Source organism: Schistocerca serialis, chromosome 7 (genome assembly GCF_023864345.2).
Source record: "Schistocerca serialis cubense isolate TAMUIC-IGC-003099 chromosome 7, iqSchSeri2.2, whole genome shotgun sequence".
NCBI classification, from domain to species: domain Eukaryota; kingdom Metazoa; phylum Arthropoda; class Insecta; order Orthoptera; family Acrididae; genus Schistocerca; species Schistocerca serialis.
Window position 1 is genome coordinate 602,089,900 of NC_064644.1, and position 24,179 is coordinate 602,114,078.

The window sequence follows — 24,179 nt, forward strand, 5'->3', positions numbered from 1 at the left end:
CCTGGGCCAGCAAGAAACAGGTTCCCCACCCTCCGCCTTTCACACCTACAGTCTCGTCATTTTTGTTCCAGACTCCACAGCTGTCTTAAAAAATGATGGCACACATCCAGCACTGACAGAAACAGCATGGCTCTGATGAAGTAGCCTTGCAGGTTTTCAGTACACACTGATGAGCCGAAAAACATTTAGTCCACCTGCTTAATAGCTTGTTAGTCGGTCTTTGGAACGAAATACCTTACTGATTCTGCGCATCAGGAATCCGACAGTTTGTTGGTAGGCACGTGGAGGTATGTGGCATTACGTGTCTACATACGGGCCATGTAATTCGCGTAAATAACGGGCCGCTGATTTGCGTAAGCGATGATGGCGCCCGCAGCGACATAGATGGATTCCGTAGCATTTACATCAAGTGAATTTGGTCGCCGAGACATCAACGTGAGTTCACTATAATACTTCTCGAACCATTACCGGACAGTTCTTTCTCAGGCACACGGAGAATTATAGTGCGGAAAGATGTCATCGCTATCGGGCAACACATGAAGAATGAAGGGACGCAAGTGGTTCGCAGCTGCCAGCCTGTCTTCGGTCCCTTGCAGGCGCAGCAGAATGCCTCCCATACCATAATACCGCTGCTACCAGCCTGGGTCCGTGGCGCGATGCACGTCTCCAGTTGCCGTTCACCGCGATGGCAGCGTTTGTGGAGACGACCAGACGACCATCGACCTAGTGTAGCAAAAATATGATTCACCCGAAGAGCCGACACGTTTCCATTGACCTACGGTCGTTTCCCTATGGGCCGTGCCCACTGCAGTCGTAATTAACGATGTCATTGGGTCAACATGTGAAGGCGTAGTTATGATCTGCTGCTGAGCTTCGTGATCAGCAATGTACGATGAACTGTGAGCTCCAAAACACTTGTGCGTGCATCAGCATCGTGCTCGTTCGGCAGAGATGCCACAGGTTACCACATATCCAACATTACAGAGCAGACAAGCCTCCGAACCCCACGTTCTGTGAAGAGTCGTGGACGTTCAACCATTTAGCGACTACGCGTAGTTTTAATCTCCTACCTTTTTCCGCGTGTGTTCAGGACAGCAGCACGTGAACATCCTACCACCTTCGCCATTTTTGAGATTCCCGCTTGCATGCTGTACGTAATAGTAATCTTCTCTTTCGCGAAGTCAATGTATTTCCCCATCTGGAGCCCATACCTTCGCTAGGGTGATCCCCCGTCCGTGTCTGCTCCGCTTACACACTTTTCTACCGCGTCACGTGTCCTCAACACCACCAGGAGTCATCCAACGTCGCGGCGCACAGTGGTCGTAATGTTCTGACTCGTCAGTGCATATTCGCAATTTGTAGCTGCAGGCAGCTCAGACACGTGCTGCTTATCGCGCCTGTAACGTGGCGGAAACTGCTGCACTGTTTTACTCTACGAGTGGAATCGTTTTATGTGGCCATTCGCTAGAGCGGTCCTAAATTGGACTATTGCGATAGCCCTTTAATCAATATTTGTTAACAGTGACATCAAAACATGAAACACAGATAGTAATTAAGTAGAGCAAAGTGCAGGCTTAGACATCACCACATCACACCACCCATCCGGCCCTAAAAGTTGAGTACCAAGTGAGACTGAATGCATAATATAGATTTCTACTATCCCGTCAAGAGTATAACAACTACCTGATACAAAGTATCCAAACTTCTACTCCAGGCATTAAGACTGCTTTGTCTTCCAGTCGAAAGACAGAGCACAGTTAAAAAAGAAAACACTATTGCCAGTACAAAAAAGTGCCAGTTAATGTAGAAAAAACTCATTACTTAGATATAGTAATGAAGACGGCCCTTCTGCCACTACTGTCATTTAAAATCTGATCGTGTTCCACTCGCTAATGGAGCTATGGGAGAAGGTATACTTGGAAAAGACCGGGAGATACTGGAAGATTCGAGTTAGATTATATCACGGTACGGCAAAGATTCCGAAATCAGATATTTGATTGGAAGTCTTATTCAGGGACAGATATAGACTCAGATCACAATTTAATAATGATGAAGAATGCGCTGAAGTTCAAGAGACAGTCAGGAAGAACCAATGGGCCAAGAAGTGGTCTACAGAATCACTAACTAGTGAAGATGTATGTTTGACGTTCTGTAAGGCTGTAGACACTGCGATAATGAGTAGTTTAGAAGGCAGTTCATTTGAAGAGCCGTGAACAGCTCTAAAAAGGGCAATCATGGAGACGTGAAACAAAAACATAGGTAGAAGGAAGATAATTGCGAAGGAACTATGCGTAACACAAGAAATACTTTAGTTAATCGACAAAACAAGAAAGTACAAAATTGTTCAGGTAAATTCGGAAATACGGAAATACAAGTCACTTAGGCATTAAATAAATAGGAAGTACAGGGGAGCTACGGCAAAACGGCTGCAGGAAAAATGTGACGAAATCGAAAATGAAATCATTGTTGATAGGATTGTCTCAGCATATAGAAAAGTCAAAACAAACTTCGGTGAAATTAAAAGCAAGGGGGGTAACATTAAGACTGTAATCGGAATTCCATTGTTAAATGCATAGGAGGCAGCAGATAGATGGAAAGAGAGCACTGAAGACCTCTGTGGGAGGGAAAACCTGTCTGGTGACGTGACAGAAAAAGAAACAGGAGTCAATAGGGAGGAGACAGCGGATCCAGTAGTAGAATTTAAAAACAGATTTGAATGACTTAAGATCAAATAAGGCAGAAGGGAGAGATAATATTCCTTCACAATTTCTGAAATCATTGAGTGAAGCGGCAACACAACGACTATTCAAGTTGGTGTGTACCTTCAGACTTTCGGAAGAAAGACCTGGAAAAAGCGTTCCACGGCGTATAATAATGCAAAATATTTAAAATGTTGAGAAAAATAGGGGTAAGATATAGGTAAAGACGGGTAATATACAACATGTACAAGAAGCAAGAAGGAACAATAAGGTTGGGACATAAAGAACGAAGTGCTCGGATTAAAAAGAGTGTAAGAGAGCGATGCAGTCTTTCGTCCCTGATGTTCAATCCAAACATGGAAGAACTCATGACGAAAATAAAAGAAAGAGTGGAATTAAAATTCAAGGTGAAAGGATATCAGAGATAACGATACGCTGATGAGATTGCTATCCTCAGTGAAAACGAAGAAGTGTTGTAAGATGTGTTGAATGGAATGAACAGTCAAATGAGTTGAGAATATGGATTGAGAGTTGCTCGATGAAATGTAAAAGTAATGAGAAGTATCAGAAATGAGGACAGCGAGAAACTTAAGGAGTTCTGCTACATAGGTAGCAAAATAATCTATGATGGACCGAGCAAGGGCATGAAACGCAAGCTAGCAAATGGGAAAAATGGCGTTCCTTTCCCAAGACAAGTCTACTAATACGAAACATAGACCTTAATTTGAGGAACAAATTTCCGAGAATATGCGTTTTGAGCACAGCATCGTATGCTAGTAAACCACGGACTGTGGGAAAATCGAAACAGTAGAGAAACTAAGCATTTGAGATGTGGAGTTACAGACTAATGTTATAAAATAACATGGACTTATAAGCCAAGGAATGAGGAGGCCCTCCACAGAATTGCCGAGGAAAGAAATATATGGAAAAGACTGACAACAAGGAGGGACGGGATGATACGACATCTGTTAGTACATCAGGGAATAGCTTCCATGGTACTAGAGGGAGCTACAGTGTACAAAAACTGTAGGGGAAAACAGAGGTCCAAACATACCCAGCAAATAATTGAGGTAGTAGATTGCAAGTGTTACTCTTAGATGAAAAATTTGGTACAGGTGAGGAAATCGCGGCGGGTCGCATCAAACCACTAAGAAGTCTGAAAAAAAAATGAGAGGGGGAAAATCAACCGTCTATATGCTTCTGAGTGAGCCCTGATTTTTCTTATATAGCCTTCGCTGGCCTTAAGCGAGGTATACGTTGCTGTCACTAAGAATGATGTGCAGCCTGTTGCAAATCCAGTTCTCTCAACTGTCTCAATAGTGTTCCCCGAGAATAACGTCTTCTTCTTTCCCGGATTCCCATTTCAGTTTATGGAGCATTTCCGTAATATTGGCTACTTTATCGAAACTACAGGCAGTAAATCCTCCGAATTGCTTCATTGTCTTCCTTTAAACCAATCCAGTGGCATTTCCTAATATTCTAGCAGTACTCAAGGCGTATAAGTGTTATGTACGATGTCTTCCATACAGATGAGTTACACTTTCCTACAGTTATCTTAACAAACCGAAGCCGACCTTACGTACTCGTTCCAAAGTACAATAAGAAGTCGTATAGAAGTCTATCACTGGTACAGAAGCTTTGAGATTATGTGTAGAGTGTCCCGCCTGAGAGTCGTCGCCCTATTTTGTCTGTTGTTTTGCAGGTATTTGAAATATAGATTTTTGAATGTGTAGCTCGAGTCAGCCCAAACATTTCAAACAAATCCTGCTCATCACATTTTTCATGTGACGACCATTGTCAACGGAAAGCTTTGGTCTGGTTCCAGTTACAAACAAAATAATTTTTAAAGCGGAATTTTACCAGCACATTCGATAGAGCGCAACAAAATTAGTGTAGTCCGACATTAGTTCTAGCGATGTGTAGAATGCGTAGAATAACTAGCAATCAAACAGCGACACCACCGCTGCATTATTTTTTTTCTGTGAGCTATATATTTTTTGTCGGTTGTATGATTTGTGTAAAATACAAAGTTTTGGAGTCAATGTGTTGACGCGTTCGGTTCGTTGAAGGATATTTAATATCCTTGTACTATTCGCTATCAAAGCACGCGCTAATTTTTCTACCACTTCTTTGGAGGAAAAAATTTGGAATTTCTTTGTTAGTAGTAAACCTCCTGTTCCTCTCTGGGGAACACCACCTTGACGAAGCGCTATCCGCACGAGTGGAGAGGCTTGAGTATCCGCGTGAAGCTGAGCGCTACGCCGAAAGTAGAGGACATACTGCCGGAAAGACCTCAGCCGATGGATCAGACTGAGAGTGTCCCACAACGTCCCATCTTCCCTAACCACTCGTAGTCCAACCCAAGGTGTGATGCCATCCGTACCTAGGGGTGCGTGGCACATGGGAAGATGTGTCGCAAACTGATCCTCAGGGATACTGCGCGACCTCCCTGAGTAAGTAGTCTTACACTGCACGGGGTATTCCTGGTGTGGACCTTGTAGATCCCCAAATCTCGTGGGACCAATATGGACACGAATAAGGAAAACATAGAAAAACAAACTGAGGGGCAAACGGAGACCTCAGATATCCAATCATCGTGGTCAGTACCGATGGAAGGCACTCCCACTACTGAATCAGGGTCTAGACCTGAGCCAGAAGTGAGAATTGTAACCGAGAAGATAGACTAGATTAAGATCAAAGGCTTGTCTGGTGCACAGAGAAGGAAACTACTCAGGGAACAGAGGAAAAAGGAAGGGAAAGAATGGCTTCCTAAAGACAAGATGAGGGAATTACAGGGACTTGAACCTAAGATCCCCAGGAAGAAACTGTCAGGTTGAAGGGGATAAGCAGACCCCCACTACGTCAAAGACAGGTAGCAGGCGGATAAGGGAGGAATCAAAGACCATCCTCCCAGGATAAGCGAGTCCAGAAAAAACTGAGGCAAGAAATAGGGATACTCACCTATAGTACTGCAGTCTCGGTTTTTAGGATGGCAGTTATCCAGGAAGGCTGTCCACCGGTGGCCATCACCTCGCAGCGTGATGAATTGGTACAGATGGCTCTCTTTGAAAAGATTGGGGGGGGGGGGAGGGGAGGACGCTGGCCCAGGACACAACTCCTGGGGAGTCTATCTGGACCGTGGTGCCCTCATTTTTGCCTGTGAGGGGGTGCACACGGTGGAATGGCTCAGGGACAAGGTGCCCCTGATATCCCCGTGGGAAGATGCAAAGCTGCTGGTTAAGATGGCAGCGGAGCTTCTTAATACCGCAAGTACCAAAGATCCTTAAGGAAGTCTCTACTAAGACACTGTTCAGGAAAATAGGAGCCCAGAACCCAAACGTCTCGACAGAAGATTGGAGAGTGATCAACCAGGAGGTTGCACCAAAAGGACGAAACCTGGTAGTGGAGGTCGGAGAGAAGTCCCTGAAGGCGATGCGGGAGCAGGACCTGAAATTGGTTTTAGGGTTCTCGTAGGTCACCTTCTCAAAGACCTCAAAGATGGCAGCAAGACGGAGACTGGAGGTGCTGCAGATTAATTTTCAGCACAGTAAAAGGGCCTCTGCCATTGCCTGGGGAGGCAGGAAGTGGACGTGGCCCAGATACAAGAACCCTATTTATATAAAGGGGGTGTATCGGGCCTCGGTGGCACTGCAGGTTAGCTGATTTATGCTAGAAATCTAAGAAACTCCAGAACATGCATCTATGTAAGAAATGGAATTTCTTTCATGCCAATGAAAGATTTCTGCTTTAGGGATTCAGTGACCATTAAAATGCAGAAATGAGAGGAAGGTATCACGAGTGAAATTGTTTTGGCCTCAGCATACCTCCCTTATGAAGACAGCTCTCCTCCACCCTTGGAGCTGAGGAGACTGGTAGAGACTTGCCATTAACAAGGTGACCAACTGCGACGCCAGTATCCACAACCTAGTGTGGGGCAGCAAGGACACCAACAGTAGAGGTGAGTACCTTCTCGAATTCCTTTTAGCTAACAACTTAGAGGTCCTGAATAGGGACAATGAACCTACAGTCAGGAATAGCAGATGGGAAGAAGTAATTGACATAACCTTTAGTTCCATGATGATGGGCAGCTATGTCAAACAATGGCATTTGGTGGTGGAGCCATCCTCATCAGACCACATGTACATTAAATTCAAGGTTTAAATGGGAATCAGAAAGACCATAACCTATAGGAATAGCACGAAAACAGACTGGGAGACATATAGGAGGGATCTTGATTTAGGCTTATCGGAAATTAAAACCTCGACAGTAAATCCAGCAGAATTTGATCAAGTAGCAGAGGCTGTTACCTCTGCCATAGTGACTTCATATCAGGACAACTGCACAATCACCATAAAGTGCACAAATGCAAAGAAAACAGGTATGGAGACTGTTTAATATTGCAAGACGTAAATGACAATGGGCTAAATATCGTGAGGCCCTTGTCAACCACAATCTTGCAGTCAGACAAACAAAGAAGGCGTCCTGGGAGGCATTCTGTGTGGAAGTGGAGAGCAAAGCTGCACAAGCCAGACTTTATAAGATTCTCACTAGAGTACCAACCAATCCAGGAGGTACGCTGAGGACGGATGATGGGGAATATACAAAGACAGCACGTGCGACGCTGGAAATGCTCCTGAAAACTCACTTTCCTCAATATGCTCTGCCGGACAATACAGTCCAGAATTTGATCCCAGAGAGACAAAGGTTCTCAGACACTCAAAGAGAGGACTGGGAATCGGCCAAAGAGTGTGTGAACTTTAATAAAATCCAATGGGCGGTGGGAACATTCTCCAACCGTTCAAGTTACCTGACCCAGATGGACTCTTTTCAGCTCTCCTGAAACAGGCACGAGAGTAGTTCACGCAGGCTATTCAGGGTTTGCCTAACAGTAGGAATCATTCCCAATGCTTGGAGGGCAGTGAAGGTTGTCTTCATTCCAAAGCCAGGGAGAACTGATCATACCAAGGCTAAGGATATGAGACCAATCAGACTGTCCTTGATTCTCAAAACATTGGAAAAACTGGTTAATGTATATGTTGGGGAGAGGAGGCTAAGTAGGACGCCTCTACATTCAAACCAACACGCATATCAGGCGGGTAAATCATGCAAGTCAGCTCTCCATCAACTCATTGGGAATGTGGAGAAAGCACTTCACTTCTAAGAAATAGCCCTCTGCATCTTCCTGGATATCGAGGGGGCCTTCAGTAACACGACTTCGATTCCATGGTAAGGGCAGCAGTGGTGCATGACCTGGGGACCACTATATGCAGGTGGACCAGGGCCATGCTTAGCGGAAGGAAAGCAGACGCTACCATGATGAATGAAAAGATGGTAATTAACACCACTAGAGGCTGCCCACAAGGAGAAGTTTTGTCCCCTCAATTGTGGAATCGAGTGGTGAACAAATTCATTGAGAAATTAAATGCCAGACAATGCTTCTGCCAAGTATGCGCAGATGGCCTTGTCATAGTGATACTTGGCAAATTTACTGACACAGAAATATGGCACAAGGAGGATCGGACATTGTGCGAAATTGGTGCCATTTACGAAGAGACATATTCAACACTCAAGTTGGAATCTAAACCTCTTCGATGAAACTCTACCTTTGAAGGGGATAGTGAAATATCTAGGGGTAACCTTACATGAGAAGCTAACATGGACCCCTCACATTAAGAGTATCTGCTCCAAAGCAAAAAGTACTCTAGTGAGTACTAGAAGGGCTTGTGGCAAAAACTGGGGCGTAAGCCCCAGGGGTATGCACTGGATATACACCACAGTGGTCAGACTGTAGTGTGGTGGAAGAAGGTAGAACAGCAGGTTGCAGCTAAGGACCTTGCTAAGGTGCAGAGATTAGCCTGCTCAGCCATAACAGGCGGAATTAGCAGCACACCAAACGCTCGAATGGAAGACATGCTGGACATGGCTCCACTACACCTTCGGGTCATGATGGAAGCAGCAGCTGGGGCACACAGACTTAAAACTGGCACAAACTGGGTCTCATTCGGATATCCAGAATCACACACTAACACAGTGAGTGAGGTAAATATAGGAATGACTGGGGAAATGCCTGCCGACTGTATAATAACTTCCAACTGCTTCGACAAGCCTTACAATATAATAATTGGAAGCAGGGAGCAGTGGGAAAAAACAGTTCGACACCGTATGGGGGACATTGTTTGGTTCACTGATGTGTCGAAAATAGAGCAAGGCGTTGGGGCAGGGGTGTACGGGGTTCACCTAAGACTGGAGGGCATCATCTCTCTAGGACAATGCATTCCAAGCTGAAATTACTGCAGTCAGGGGATGTGTGGAGGAGAATATGCGCAGGAGCTACAAGGACCGTAGCATCTACATCTATTCAGACAACCAGGAAGCCCTGAAATCATTGGCAGCTTCTGCAACAAGGTCTAAGATTGTTGCAGAATGCCACAGGACTCTGTTGGATTTAGGGGGAAGCAAGAGGGTAAACTCAGTGTGGGTCCCTGGCCACTCTGGGATCTGTGGCAATGAACAAGCCAACAGTTGGCTAGGACGGGGACTACAACTCAATTTATTGGACCGGAACCTGTCCTGACAAACACCAAGGCTATGATCACATTAGAACTACGGAATTGGCTTAGGAAACAGCACGCAGGATATTGGACCAAGGTCCATAAACAAAAACATGGTAAGGTAATAATGCCCAAGCCATGTTTTAAAAGAAGCTCTGTAATCCTGGGATTGAACAGGAAAGAAATCAAACTCATGACTGGACTGATGACCGGCCATGGAATTTCAAAAGAAACCACCTACACACAGTGGGTGTAAAGGAAGAGGACCCTAAATGTAGGATTCCTGATGAGGGTGAAGACATTGCATCACACCTAGTCTTCGAATGCATGGCATTGGAGGGTAAAAGATACAGAATCTTCGGGACAACTAGACCTCAAGAAATTGTGTCTAATAAAAAACTGGTAAAGGGATTCCTTTCACTATTTAAGGGCGTTGGTTGGCTTTACTAGATATACAGGGAGCGATACAATAAACGTAGTTTCGGTGCGGGCAGTGACGGGTTAGACCTAAGGTGTTTTAGCTTCCCTGTTAAAATCAAATCAAAACCTGCTGTTGCTTGTGAAAATCCGAAATGATGAAACACCCCTTAGGCACTGATGGCTGACTTCATGGAAGGTTTTCTGTAAAGCGATGTTCAGTAGCCCTACGTTTATGCCTGGCGCTGTCATAAGAAGGCCGTGTCTCTCTTAAGGAAAAAATTACAACTAAGATACTTTTGATGGGTACGTTACGTCTCCTCTTCAGTCCGAAGATGTTTGGAGTGGTTCATTGTAATCTTGCTGCTGTGTCACGAGGTATGTTTTCGAGTCTACACGTAACAACGTTGTTAGCCTGAAATCCGTTATTCTATTTTTCTTGGGACAGTTGCGATTATTCCGGTTTGATTAGTAGTATATAAGTATCTCCGGCACTGATTCTCCCTCCGATGACTAACCAGAAAGTTTTGTAAAATTATTGGGGATACTGTCTACTCCCAGTCTCCCAGTCTTGGCATGATTTTTATCGTGTCTGCTATTATTTCTCCGGATATTGGTTGTGACAATATATTAATATTTTGGTGCGATCAATATACGTACAATAGTGAAACAGATGTGCCCTTTTTTGTACCACAGATGGTCTTGCTCCAACCAACGTCTGGAAATGATCTTTTACCTACGTTCCAGCTAATATATTCATTCTCACCTGCAGACAGGATAGTACATATCCAGGGTATCCCAGAAATGTTGCGACATTCTTCGAGGGGTTCTAGTGGGTGTCTTGAGGAACAAATCGAGGATAGCAACCCCTGTCCGGAAACGTCGTGCAACGGCGCTACAGGGCGTGCAAGTCATGAGCCCCGGCGCCTCCCACCACGCCACCCCTTCGGCAGCGAACGTGACTTCGTATGCTGATGGACCTTAGGTGGAATGTCTCGCAATGTAGTTCCTTATTCGATGATCGCGACTGATTGGCGTGGTCGCCAGTGGAAAAGATGGAACCAGCCTCGTCTCCTGTGATTATGCAATATTGTCTTGGCAGACGATGGCTTCGGACACGGGTTTCCATCTGCAGTTTACTTCTCCCCTTTGTACCGAAAAACAGTGGAGATTCTAGAGGGTCCCAGGAGAAAAATAAACTGTGGATGGAAATTTGTGTGCGAAATCATCACCCACTAAGGCACTCGTGTGTCACACTCATAGGACGCATGGCCTTTCTAAACATCAGCTAGCTCTAAGTTCTCCAACGGCGACTGTGCCAATAGTCAGGATCACTGAGTACCAGGCGTACCGGTATGAAATGAGCGTTAAGATACAAATGTGTCGATAGGGAACATTTGTTGTGAAAGAGCCTTAATTTTGTTTGTTTGGTTGGTATGACATCTGTCAAAGATATTTAGTATACATAAACTCATGGAACAAACAACATCATATGTTTTCACCCTGTTAACAATGTCGAATTTTGTACCAGAAAGTGATGATTTGCGGAAAGCATTGATTTTTTTGTTTTCATTTGAAAAAGAGTACTGCAGAGTCGCATCGAATGCTTGTCGAGGCATATGGTGATCATGCTCTATCAGAAGCAACATGCAAAAGATGGTTTCAACGGTTCAGAAATAATGATTTTGATGTAAGAAATGAAGAACGTGGAAGACCACCAAAAAAGTTCGAAGACGCCGAATTGCAAGCAATATTGGATGAAGATGATACTTTGAGTCAGAAGCAAATGGCAGCAATGCTAAATGTTGCACAACAAACAATTTCTGACCGTTTGAAAGCTATGGGACAGATCCAAAAGTATGGAAAATGGGTGCCACATGAATTGAATGAAAGATGGAAAACCGAAAAACCGTTTGTCAAATTTTGCTTCAAAGACATGAAAGAACATCAGTTTTGCATCGAATTGTTACTGGCGATGAAAAATGGATTTATTTTAAGAATCCTAAACTGGAAAAATCATGGGTTAATCGGGGACAATCATCAACATCTACCGCAAAACCAGATCGATTCGGCAAAAAGACAATGCTCTGTGTTTGGCGGGATCAGAAAGGTGTGGTGTATCATGAGCTTCTAAAACCCGGTGAAACTGTGAATACTAATCGCTACAGACAGCAAAAGATCAATTTAAACTATGCATTGATCGAAAAAAGACCAGAATGGGCCAGAAGACATGGCAAAGTAATTTTTTTACACGACAATGCACCTGCACACAAAGCAAAACTGGTTCAGAATACAATTGAAACACTTGGCTGGGAACTGCTACCCCACCCGCCGTATTCACCAGACTTGGTACCTTCCGACTACCATTTGTTTTCATCAATGGGACACGCATTGGCTGAGGAACACTTCGATTCCTACGAAGAAGTCGAAAATTGGGTGTCTGATTGGTTTGTTTCAAAAGACGAACATTTCTATTGGCGTGGTGTCCACAAATTGCCAGAAAGGTGGTCAAAATGTATAGAAAGCAATTGTCAGTATTTTGAATAAAATATTTGTACTTTTCAATTGAAAATTAGTTTCATTTTCACAAAAAAACCCTCATTTCATACCGGTACACCTGGTAACAAACAACATTGCGAGACGTCCCGCCTATGGTCCGTCAGTGCACTAAGTCACGTTTGCTGCCGAAGAGCAGCCCAGTGGCAAGCTCTATAGCATCGACGGTTAACGTTTCTGAACATCGGTCCCTATCCTCGAATTGTTCCTCGAGGCACCTTCTAAGTTATCTGCAACATTTCTGGATCTCCCTGTGTTATTCTGTTCATATGTTTTCTTTAGATATCTTGTGTTAAACGCTCTACTTCTCATTTGGATTGTGGTCACAAACCTTGCATGTGACGATTTTATCTTCTAGCTCACTTTCTTGCAGCTGTATTTTTTAAAATTGCATGTTCTATCTATCTGTTATCTACCTTTGCTTGCAGTTCACAATTTAGAAGGTATTAATATTCGATGTTCTACCTCCTTTCCTCATTTGGCCTCAAGTTTGCATAATTTCTAGATGCCAAGTTTCACACCAACCAAACGTGTCACAAAACGAACATCTCCTGTTGATCCATGACTGGTGATGGGCATCCCGTACTAATTTGGAGCATGCTAAAATTTAATTCCCAGTATCGTCTACCAATTATTTTGGGTGAGGTAGATCTTTTTTCTTTAATGATTACGGCATGATGCTTGGAGAAGCTGATATGGATGACATTTTAACCTTACACTTCATTTCGCACTGCGGCGTAGATTGTATCAAACTTTGATGTTGCTACTGCCAAAACGTATGTCTAAGAGCAAGGCAATAAAGCACGTCTTTCATGCTCAAAATTCCAATCATGTTTTGCAGTGGACCTTAAAAGAGGGCTGCGGCCTTTAACTCCGTCACCCCAGAAAGGTAAGTTAGTTATTAGCTGTCTCGATACAGAACTTCAATACCTATTACACAACTTTGATAAGATACTGGCTTCAGGAGAAAAATTTCTTTCCAGATAAATTGCAGTACACATACATAATATCCATGTCATCTGTGTTAGGGCTGGATGTTGAAGAAGCTGATATGAATGACGTAGTAACCTTACACATCAATTCCCATTGCATCAGGAACCTGATCTTGCAAGATCACTGTAATGCAGGCTACTAGCACCCTACGACTTTTCTTAATGCGTGGCTGCCTATCTTGGAAAGTGCGTTCCCAAGAAATATCAATGAACAGGGGCACTCCGCGGTTAAGTGCAGTCACGGTCCTATGTTGCAAACTCAAGCACCTCTCCCCCTACCTCTGCCCCCCCCCCGCCCCCCCCTACAGAAGGTAGTAAAGGAGATGAGCAAAAACCCATTGTCTACAATTAGGGGAAAAGTAACGTGATATTTCGAGGTGACACGGTAACTCAAAAACAAAGTGATTCACAAGTTCTACCTAGAACGTCATTTTTCCGACATATACGAAAGGAAGGCCATAATGCACTCAGATACGTATTCTTCCTTGATGTCTATCACATGTCCACGGTGCATTAACTAGGGGATTCAGTTTTATCCTTCCTCCAAAAGATATTGCCGCTAAAAGCAGCTGTATTATGTCCAGAATCTTGAATAGGATAATGAATTTTCTTTGCCTGTCGCCTCTGCCTTACAACAGAAATCACGAGTACAATGCTGTGCTCACAACTACACACCAGACGTCTGGTATCTGCGAGCATTAAACTTCAACAACATCTCATTCCCCTTTAAACTCCAGAACCTGTCGAAGTTTGGGAGGCTGAACCCAGACTATTCAATTTATGTTAATGGCATGGATATAGATAAATGCAAGGCAGAAAGAGAAGATGATGATGATGATGAATTGAAAAGCACACTATGCAAAACAAAGGCGTTGAGCACAAAGTACTTGAACCCTTCTATTTTTCAAATGTAGCCGATCAGTGCCCGAAAAAAGGTACATTTGCTGCTATTCTCTGAGGTTCTCTGAGGGTGAGGCCCAATGTATTCTGGTTCAAAATCATGTCCCACCTACTTTCTAACCAAACTGTCAAAACATATCAATGCAAGACACTTTTGTTATAGACAGCTCAACTCATTTACTAAGATTTGAGTATTTACAAAAGCATCTGATTGATTGTTCTAGCCAAGAACCAGTCTGTGTGGAAATTACTACTGAGATAAACGACTTCTTAAAGTTTAAGAGGGCCCACCATTAGGAAACTTGTAGATGCGTGCGGTCCACTGGACCTGATCACGTAGCAGTAGTAGTAGTAGTAGTAGTAGTAGTAGTCCCATTGTCATACATGCGGATTTTGCTAGTTGCTGTGGTACACTGCGAAGGTTATCCCACTGTCCATCATTGTTGTTCACAGAACGACACATACAATAAGCAGCTGTGTATCAAGTTGTTTGCCCATATGACTCGAGTCTTAACCAATTCAAATTCTGATAGGTGATTGCTCACTAATCTCGAAAATTTTACATGGCATGTTGATGTGATTTGCCACAACATTCATATGAGCGAATCATGGGAGAATGATGCCTTATACAAGCAGGCAGTTGATCGTCATATTTGCTGGCTACCGGTGGATAGAAAAGCAGAAACTCCACGTAATGATCACTGTAATCTGATGGCGAAGTTCTATGGTGCAGAACACAATGCATGAAACTTAAAATACCAGCTGGCATTGCACATATCCATTTTCTTTCATAATTTGGGCAGGTATTATGCTGACTTCCTTGTCGAGCACTTGGGTGACATCGGTTTGAGAGTTGATAAGGTTAGTTGATGAGGTTAGTGTCCTGCCTGATAACGTCTATCCCCAAAAGTCTCACATTCAAGATCACTCTCCATTTCCTGGCTTCACTAACTTTCGTGCTTCCACCTCTTCAAAAACTTGCTGGGACAGTATGTCAGGAGGACATGCATATCGCTAGAGGAAGGAATCCTGATGCTGCAAAGTTTCAGTCTGTGACATCATAGGTGTTCTTTCCTTATTTTCACCTGGATTTGAAGGAGAAGCTCCATGAAAACCACATTGCTAGGGATAGCCACATTCTCCAGTAAATTTACGGAGATTGGCATAATGAGTGAGAAGTATAGGCATGTGGTTAATGTTTGACAGGAGTTAGACGTACCTGCTTTAGGGGAATACACTCCACTATGCATAGAAACAGATACACACCTGTTTGCGCACATTTTAAAGAAATTTCAGAGTGTATGCATAGACACATATACTCCGGATCTCACTTTCGTGAGATGCAGCATTAAAAAGAACATGAGTTCAGTACTGAACTAAGTTTACATGGTGCGGATTTTCGGACATGAGATTAACAGGGAACTTTGCCAGTATCTGCACAAGTATGCCAAAGTGAATAATCCATGAATAAGCGAGGATGTGTACAAACCCTCTGACGAGTTAGTTGCATTCTGTAATTGGATGTTACACAACCTATATAGGTATCTTAGGCAGCAATCTCTGCCGACTGGAAGTTTCTGATGGCTGTCCGATAAATGGCCATACTGATAAATTCAAAGATGTGGCTGCGTATTCTGGTAATGAATATCTGTGAAGGCAGACATGATATATCCTACCTTGCTTGCATGATGTGCATATTGACTTGTCCCTGTATCTGGAGTTATTAGTCTCATGTACTGGGCCCATCCCGAAGTTCATGACGACACAGGAGGATAAAAAGAAAAAAATCATAAATTACAGAAACCTGCAGCAGTGTCTCAGTTTGGGGACAAAACTTATTAGGGTCTTGCGCGCCATCTCCTTCAGTCACTCTGGTGAAAGGAGTATAAAGACGTCACTTCTGAAAAGAATTGTTCTAGTTAATGAGCAGTTCAGTTTTCTGGAAAAACTATACAAGATTTGAGAAATCATCGTGAAAAATCATTTAGTTTACCATTGTGGTGGGCGTTATGGCGCTCTAGGTTATATCGCCAGGGCAAATTTTAAGTTGGCCACTATCTACCATCAAGGATGAGTCGCTCCTGAGATACGATTCACAACGCCTGTCTGTATCGGTATGTGTGTGGTGGACCTTTCCAAATTACACATCTACCACCTCCACTATGAATTTGGGAAACCTCACTGATTCAGTATTACTTTATATGGATGCAGACACTTACACTGAATGATTGAAAGGCTGTGATCCATATGTAGTAGTAACTCATTTGAGATGTCTACACATACAGATGATAAACCACATGATGTTACACATGTCTAGACATGCGGATGATAAACTGTATAAAGTTACACCTCAAAAGAATAAGGTTATTGACCTGATGAAATATGAGGTGAATGTCCTCAACACTAGGTATGCCAAGTAGAGAGACCATGTAGTATATACTGTATCACAGGTGAAAGCTAGTCTGTCACGCTATGACAAGTGAGGATGTGATTGGCACCATCCTGTTCTCACATTTATATATACTGTGGACCATGTGCACATCTGTGTGACTGTGATTTTTTCTTCACCTACTGTTAGTCGTACCAGTTAGTCTCATTTCCCATTTTTGTATGCGTATAGGAAAATACTGCACTGGATAAAGAAAAGGTACGTAAATAACCAATGGGAAATGTAGTAATATACTGATGCTGTAATGTAAATAGTTTCGCTCTTTTATAACTCTACTTGTCTCTGAGTTTACTATTAAACTGCAAAGAAAATACTGTAACAAAATTCTTCTTAATGAAACAGAATTGTGTTATATGCCTGTTGTTATTTACAAAGAAAAAGAAGCCTGATCCTTACACTGCGGGATTCAAAACACAAATGATGAATTGCTCTAGGGAGAAAATGGGGCTGGGTGGATGGTGGAGAGCCAGTTTCTTATTGGCTCACGGGGGCCGTGACCTCGTTGTCTTGTCTATAACTTTCACAGTGTTGTGATAATGCCAGGAGAGGGGTGACCTCGATTTTGGCACCGGTACTGTAGTTCCGTGACCATCACATGCAATTGCCTGAGAAGTGGCAATGGTGCACATGGTGGTGGTGGTGGTGGGGGAGGGTGTTTTCCCAGAAGTCTTACAAGTGGCTCTTTAAATCCACAGTGCATATTCGTTACCTTGAGAAAAGTGTCCCTTTAAATGCAGTAGTGCCATAATCCCTTTCCAATTGTGTCCTTTCCAGTGCTCAGCACCCCCCCCCCCCCCCCCCCCCACTCATCCCCGAGTCTTGACTTTCTGGCTCGAATTTTCAGCTGCTTCTTGTAACTAATGGATAGCCTAGTGATGCCAGGGTGCTTATGGGGGGAAAATGTGTGTCACACTTTTATGGCAAAACCTTACGATAACCTGTCGTTTAGCTATTCCCTTATTTAATTGGAACGCACATGCTTATGTCTTAGTTGCTTTGAGGAATCTCCGTCTTTTATAATATTGACTCTAAACATCTGCAAGGAATAATGTATCATGTCTCAGTAGTAGCGCATGGGCGACGAAGTTAGCAACTCAATTGCAAGTGTCTGTCAGATGCCGACAGCTGTCACGCAGGATCCGGTAGACCCAATGGAGCGCACCCACTGAGCCATGCCTCTGTACCACAAACTTCCCATCGTGATACACGACAGCCGGCACCAGCTACACAACCAAATCACACTTGGAACCTCATTCCTATGTGACACTACGCAGACGCCGCCTAGTAGCGGCTCTGACTCCAGCGTCTGTCTTTCAGTTCAGAGAGACTCATCCTTGTTGACACTGATGGCTGGACTTCATTTCTTGCTGCATTATTTGTACTGAGGCTTCGTACACTTTGAGAAATGCAGGTGAAGTAAATTTTCTGTTTACGAAGTCATACACAACAAATATATTCTCCTTCTTCTAGAGTTTTGATTTTAGTGAGTATTGCTAGGTCGTCCACACAGCAAAACGTTCTGCCATTTGTGTTTGGCACCTCACTGGTCTACTACTGAGGCCAGTGCAGATCCTTGTGGAAGTCCATTTTAATGGCCTATGATCAGCATGTTCTATGCTCAGTGCTGCCTTCATAGCCATCCTCTGTGTGGATGTTACAGCCAACATCAACTCACAGCAGCACCACTTACAGTAGATTCACTCACTCCTGAAGCTAGCCTGAAATGTAGGAGGTACTTTTTCTATTTTCTGATCCTTTTCAGAATGAGGCATTCAAGTATTTTGAAGCTGACACTGAGCGACATGATTGGGCGATAGCTAGAAGTATCTTCCAGGGTCTTCCCTGGTTTGAGGATTGCCAATGGCAGAGCAATTTTAAATTGAGCAGGAAATTCGTCAGTGATCTGTATAAAATTGTTTCAGCCAAGTCCTTCCCTGCTTCCCTAGGTATTTTATAAGTACTGGGAAATATTCCAGTCATTCCTGCTTATTTTCCAGTTTCTACAGTTTTCCTGACCTTGTTTCTCCCCTGTTCACAGAAGAGATCTCAGAAGACTATGTGTCTTGTAGGTCATTACCGATTTGGTTTAGCTCTTGGTTTGTCTATATGTCGGTATTGCTATCCAAGAAATTTTTTCCAGCACATGTGTTAATGTGGAATGCCATTTCTGAGGGTATTATCCTTGGTTCCGCATCGCTGTTGTAGATTGAAGTCCTGAATTGCTCAGGAGTGTCCACGCTTTTCTACTAATTTAATTAATTTCAGCTGGGAAGTTAGCTCGTTTCAATTCTCTTCTCAGCCCCACACACCATGGGAGAGAAGTTCTACGCTCCAGAGTGAGCGCAATTCTCTAAACGTTTGCAAATCGTGTAACTGAGGCGGGACTTTTGGTACCAGCCCAGTATTCACCTCTTGTGATGTGGGAAACCGCCAAAAAAACACACCCTGAGTCTCTTGAATACCGACCCTTGTTGTGAATCTATTGGGGAGGTTCAGTCTGGGACTAGCGAACCTCCATGTCCCAGGAGCAGCACATCAATATGCACGGCTATCTGGGCAGATCTGATCATGGGCACTTCCAATGAAGACATCTCCTTGCTGTGATTCTATCACATCCTTATATCGACCCATAGTTGTGGGCTGATCCCATACAATCAACTAGCATATAAACAGTACTTCACTCCACGACTTACGTAAGAGGTGGAGGGTTACAAGAGCACCTTGTACCAGCTGTACATCATCTGCAACGTTCCAAAACGACCAGTATTCTCCTTAAGTGGGGTACCTAATACTATGTCTAGTGATATTAGATCAGGATGGTTGAGCAGTGAGCTCAACTTAGCTCACACATTGAGAAGTTGTGTAGGTAATCAGATTTGTAAACAAGCAAGGTGGATAACTTTGGGGTGGGCTCTTTCATTATATCAGGTGTACCTTCAAGAACAATTTACCTAAAGCTTTCAGTCAATGTCTTTCAGATAGTAAGTAACGTAGGTCAAATCCCAAATCTAACAAAAGTTACAGTCATGGAATAGCAATTAGTCTAAGAAATAGGGGAGATGCATATTAGCAACGACTTTGATGGTCAAATGAAGACTTCAGAAGAAGAACTAAAGTTGATAGCAGTCTGAAACATTATGTCATTTTCAGTGAACTCATTTCGAATACGAAGCCAAACAGAAAAACGGATCATGGTGAGAAAAGAAGAAGAGGAGAGATGGAATGTGTTATCATCTACCATGAAGAGAGAGAGAGAGAGAGAGAGAGAGAGAGAGAGAGAGAGAGAGAGAATTTTATTTACTTACAAGTTGAGTTTTTCTGGTCTGTATCAGTAGCAAAATATTGGCTCGACAAGGCATTGGCTGCAATGACGCCTTTGAGAAAAGTAACAGAAGACTTCGCAGTTCTCGGCAACTCTGAGTCGTTGAAGTCTACATAGTACAGTCCAAATTTGCTCCTGCAACAGAAATAAAGTATGGTTCAGAATACATTTCCAATGTGTTAAGTATCTATTGTGAGAGAAGAAAAACTTTCCCCATCTTTAATAAACACTCATCCATTACTACAGAAAGTACTCATTTAATATATTGATCTAGAGTTTCTGTGTTTTATAGACGTTTAGCATGAACATTGAGGCGAATGGTGCTTAGAAAGAGCTAGATCCACATGCATCTAGTCATATGTCTGCACTCGCCATTATCGTTTGCTATAGTCTACTGCTCAGCTGAGAAACATGTCATATTAATTGATTTAGATTTCACTGTTCTTATATTTTAGGAGTAAACGACGAAACGCTTCAGAGTCATTCTTAGGAGAAAACCAACTAACGTTGCAGAACAAACAAAAGCTCCCAGTACATGACACCTACTTGGGGAAGAGCGCGCAGCACATCCACTACCTCTAGCTTCCAGCTCACGTAGTGGTTGAACGAATGAGGCAAGAGATATTTGTGCACAGACCTAGGCTCATAGAAAGTCATTTTTCTACACCAAGAGAATGGGGCAGAACGTGTCTTCTACTAAGCACTGTACAGCAGCTTATGAAATGTATGGAGTGGACAAAATAGAAGTGGCCTGGAAGATATTTCATGCACCTAAAGGCAGACATCCGAACTTAATCATTAGCATCTGGGACAAATGATATATGTTGGGTTGCCTTTGTTAAGGGCATGAAGTATTTTTCGGGTCAGTTTTACTTTGTGCATTCTGTGTATGTCGATTTAAATAGTGTAGTACATCATTTTATACTGCACCATGTCCATGAAGAAGAAAATCCGAAATTTATCACGTTTTACCAGTGGAGTTCATTTTAAAACAACACACTCGCTCCATTATTGTATTTTGTGTCCAGTTTTACTTTTTTTAATTTATAACAACAAAATCATTACGAGCGTTTCGTTCTTGTTGCAAAAGACGAATTTTTGTAAAAAAAAAAGGTTTTTTTGAAAACTGCAACTTACGTGTAACTTGCTTGCCACTCGAAGTTGTCGATGAGTGACCATACTATGTATCCAAATACGTCAATTCCGTCCTCATTAATGGCCTTCAGAAGTTCAGACAAGTAACACTGAAAAGAAGGAATAATGGCGTAATTGGTACCGCTGAATTCACAAAAGGCAGGGCTCCACATTCCAACCCCAGCACATATAATCAAAATGAATAACTACACTGAATAATTAAACTGAAAACAGTGGTTCATCTAATGTATAACGGCTATAATCGTCGTACAGCTGAAATTTTCTGTATTTGTTTCTGTTGAAAATTATGTTCAGGATGATCTGGGTCACAGCGCAAATGTGACAGGAGCACAGGCAACTGCCAGTTGTAGTGTACAGGAGCAGCAGAAAAGGTGTGGGAGGGTAAGGGGGTGAGTGGGGCTGTGTGGGCTCAAGTTACACTCTCTGTAGAATATTTACCTATCATATATTTTTAGAAATAATAAAACATTGAAGTATAGGTGTGTGTGTAGGTGGGTAAGGGGGGGGGGGGGGGGGGTAAAGATTGGCTACATGTACCATGGATTCTGGAAAACTAGAATTTCCAGTTCATAGGTTCAGTACATACCATCAATCTATAAAGTATGTCTAAACCATCCATTATAGAAAATTAAGGCATTGAGGTATAATTATTCAAATTGTCAATGTATAATAGTACAGAATGAATATATTATATACTACCCTGGTGAAGTTTAAAGTAAGTGCAGTTCAACATGACAGGTATAAATCTACCCTTTCCTTGGACAGATTTGAACTCAAAAGGAATTACTATAGAAGGGAACAAGTAATATTCTGTTGGGGAGGGCTATGCACATATAGGTGTGAAACAAGTTGTACCTCATCATAAAAAATATATAGATATGCATATCAGAGTAATTGTCACATCAGTGGGAGTATGTGACCTATAACAACAAAACATGAAGTATGTATTATTTATGTAATGTAGGTAGGAACACTGCTGTTTTTAAGGTAAGAACATACAGGGGCAAAAATTTAACAATAAGGGTCTCAGCAAGGTGACAACTTGAAGTGCATATTATTTTTGCAATAGGTACCTGTAGGAGTGCAATTAAAAGTACCAACATATAAGTCACATCATTTAAAAGCAAAACACTCAACAAAATTAAAAAATAAATGTGCAATCATTTAAGATACAGAGTCTCCACAGATCCTTAAATTGGTAATGTGGGATGATTGTAATATAATAATACACACAACAGTTTTATAGAACACATTGTGGTGGAGCATAATATAACTTGATGACATATCTTGTCTACATGTATGTGAACAAATATTTTTTATAGAATGGCATAGCAAAGTCAGAAAGGTTTCATGACACGACAAGAAATATATAAGCATACCTTTCAATAGAAAGCTATGTTAAGTACTTATTATACTAAGCAAGCAGTGAAGGAAACAAAAGAAAAATTCGGAGTTGGTATTAAAATGCATGGAGAAGAAATAAAAACTTTGAGGTTCGCCGATGACATTGTAATTCTGTCAGAGACAGCAAAGGACTTAGAAGAGCAGTTGAACGTAATGGATAGTGTCTTGAAAGGCGGATATAAGATGAACATCAACAATAGCAAAACGAGGATAATGGAATGTAGTCGAATTAAGTTGGGTGATGCTGAGGGAATTAGATTAGGAAATGAGACGCTTAAAGAAGTAGAGGAGTTTTGCTATTTGGGAGCAAAAAAACCTGATGATGGTCGAAGTAGAGAAGATATAAAATGTAGATTGGCAATCGCAAGAAAAGCGTTTCTGAAGAAGAGAAATTTGTTAACATCGAGTGTCAGGAAGTCGTTTCTGGAAGTATTTGTATGTAGTGTAGCCGTGTATGGAAGTGAAACATGGACAATAACTAGTTTGGACAAGAAGGGAATAGAAGCTTTAGAAATGTGGTTCTACAGAAGTATGCTGAAGATTAGATGGGTAGATCACATAACTAATGAGGAGGTATTGAATAGAATTGGGGAGAAAAGGAGTTTGTGGCACAACTTGACTAGAAGAAGGGATCGGTTGGTAGGACATGTTCTGAGGCATCAAGGCATCACCAATTTAGTATTGGAGGGCAGTTTGGAGGGTAAAAATCGTAGAGGGAGACCAAGAGATGAATATACCAAGCAGATATAGAAGGATGTAGGTTGCAGTAGGTACTGGGAGATGAAGAAGCTTGCACAGGATAGAGTAGCATGGAGAGCTGCATCAAACCAGTCTCAGGACTGAAGACCACAACAACAACAAAATACTGAAATACAAACAAAGCTTACTTCATGCACAAATAAGAACCATGTAGATAGGTTATCTTGAAGAAAAGCACCAAAAACACAAGTACAAACTGTATGGTGACGTACAGGGCATGGAAGTTGACACATCATGAAGTATATACAATATAATATGGTAAAATAACTTAAAGTAATGCACTTAAAACAACACATCACTTGTGTAGTTATTTGTGACAAAAACAAATATAAACAAAAGGAGTGGACAACACAACACCGAAAATAAGAATTCACACTGCTTACATCATGCTGATCATATGGTATCTTACGACAAAATATATAAGCTTACTACCTAAAAGTAGTATGAGCACAAAAATTGGACTGCATATATTTAATAATGAATACACTTTGCTAATATCCTCCCCCCCATGAACCATGGACCTTGCCATTGGTGGGGAGGCTTGCGTGCCTCAGCGATACAGATAGCCGTACCGTAGGTGCAACCACAATGGAGGGGTATCTGTTGAGAGGCCAGACAAAAGTGTGGTTCCTGAAGATGGGCAGCAGCCTTTTCAGTAGTTGCAAGGGCAACAGTCTGGATGATTGACTGATCTGGCCTTGTAACATTAACCAAAACGGCCTTGCTGTGCTGGTACTGCGAACGGCTGAAAGCAAGGGGAAACTACAGCCGTAATTTTTCCCGAGGGCATGCAGCTTTACTGTATGATTACATGATGATGGCGTCCTCTTGGGTAAAATATTCCGGAGGTAAAATAGTCCCCCATTCGGATCTCCGGGCGGGGACTACTCAAGAGGATGTCGTTATCAGGAGAAAGAAAACTGACGTTCTACGGATCGGAGCGTGGAATGTCAGATCCCTTAATCGGGCAGGTAG

The 24,179-nt window shown here is 42.5% G+C and overlaps 1 protein-coding gene across 1 annotated transcript in view; it reads right to left on the reverse strand.

Moving 5' to 3' along the window:
• The window catches only part of LOC126412246 (myrosinase 1-like), a 211,186-nt gene that overhangs the window by 17,163 nt on the left and 169,844 nt on the right, over window positions 1-24,179 (reverse strand). Inside the window, exons 11-12 of the mRNA XM_050081742.1 lie at window positions 21,024-21,130; window positions 19,870-20,021 (exon numbers count right to left, since the gene is read on the reverse strand). Coding sequence (XP_049937699.1) covers window positions 19,870-20,021; window positions 21,024-21,130 — 259 coding nt within the window. The remainder of the gene's footprint in view (window positions 1-19,869; window positions 20,022-21,023; window positions 21,131-24,179) is intronic.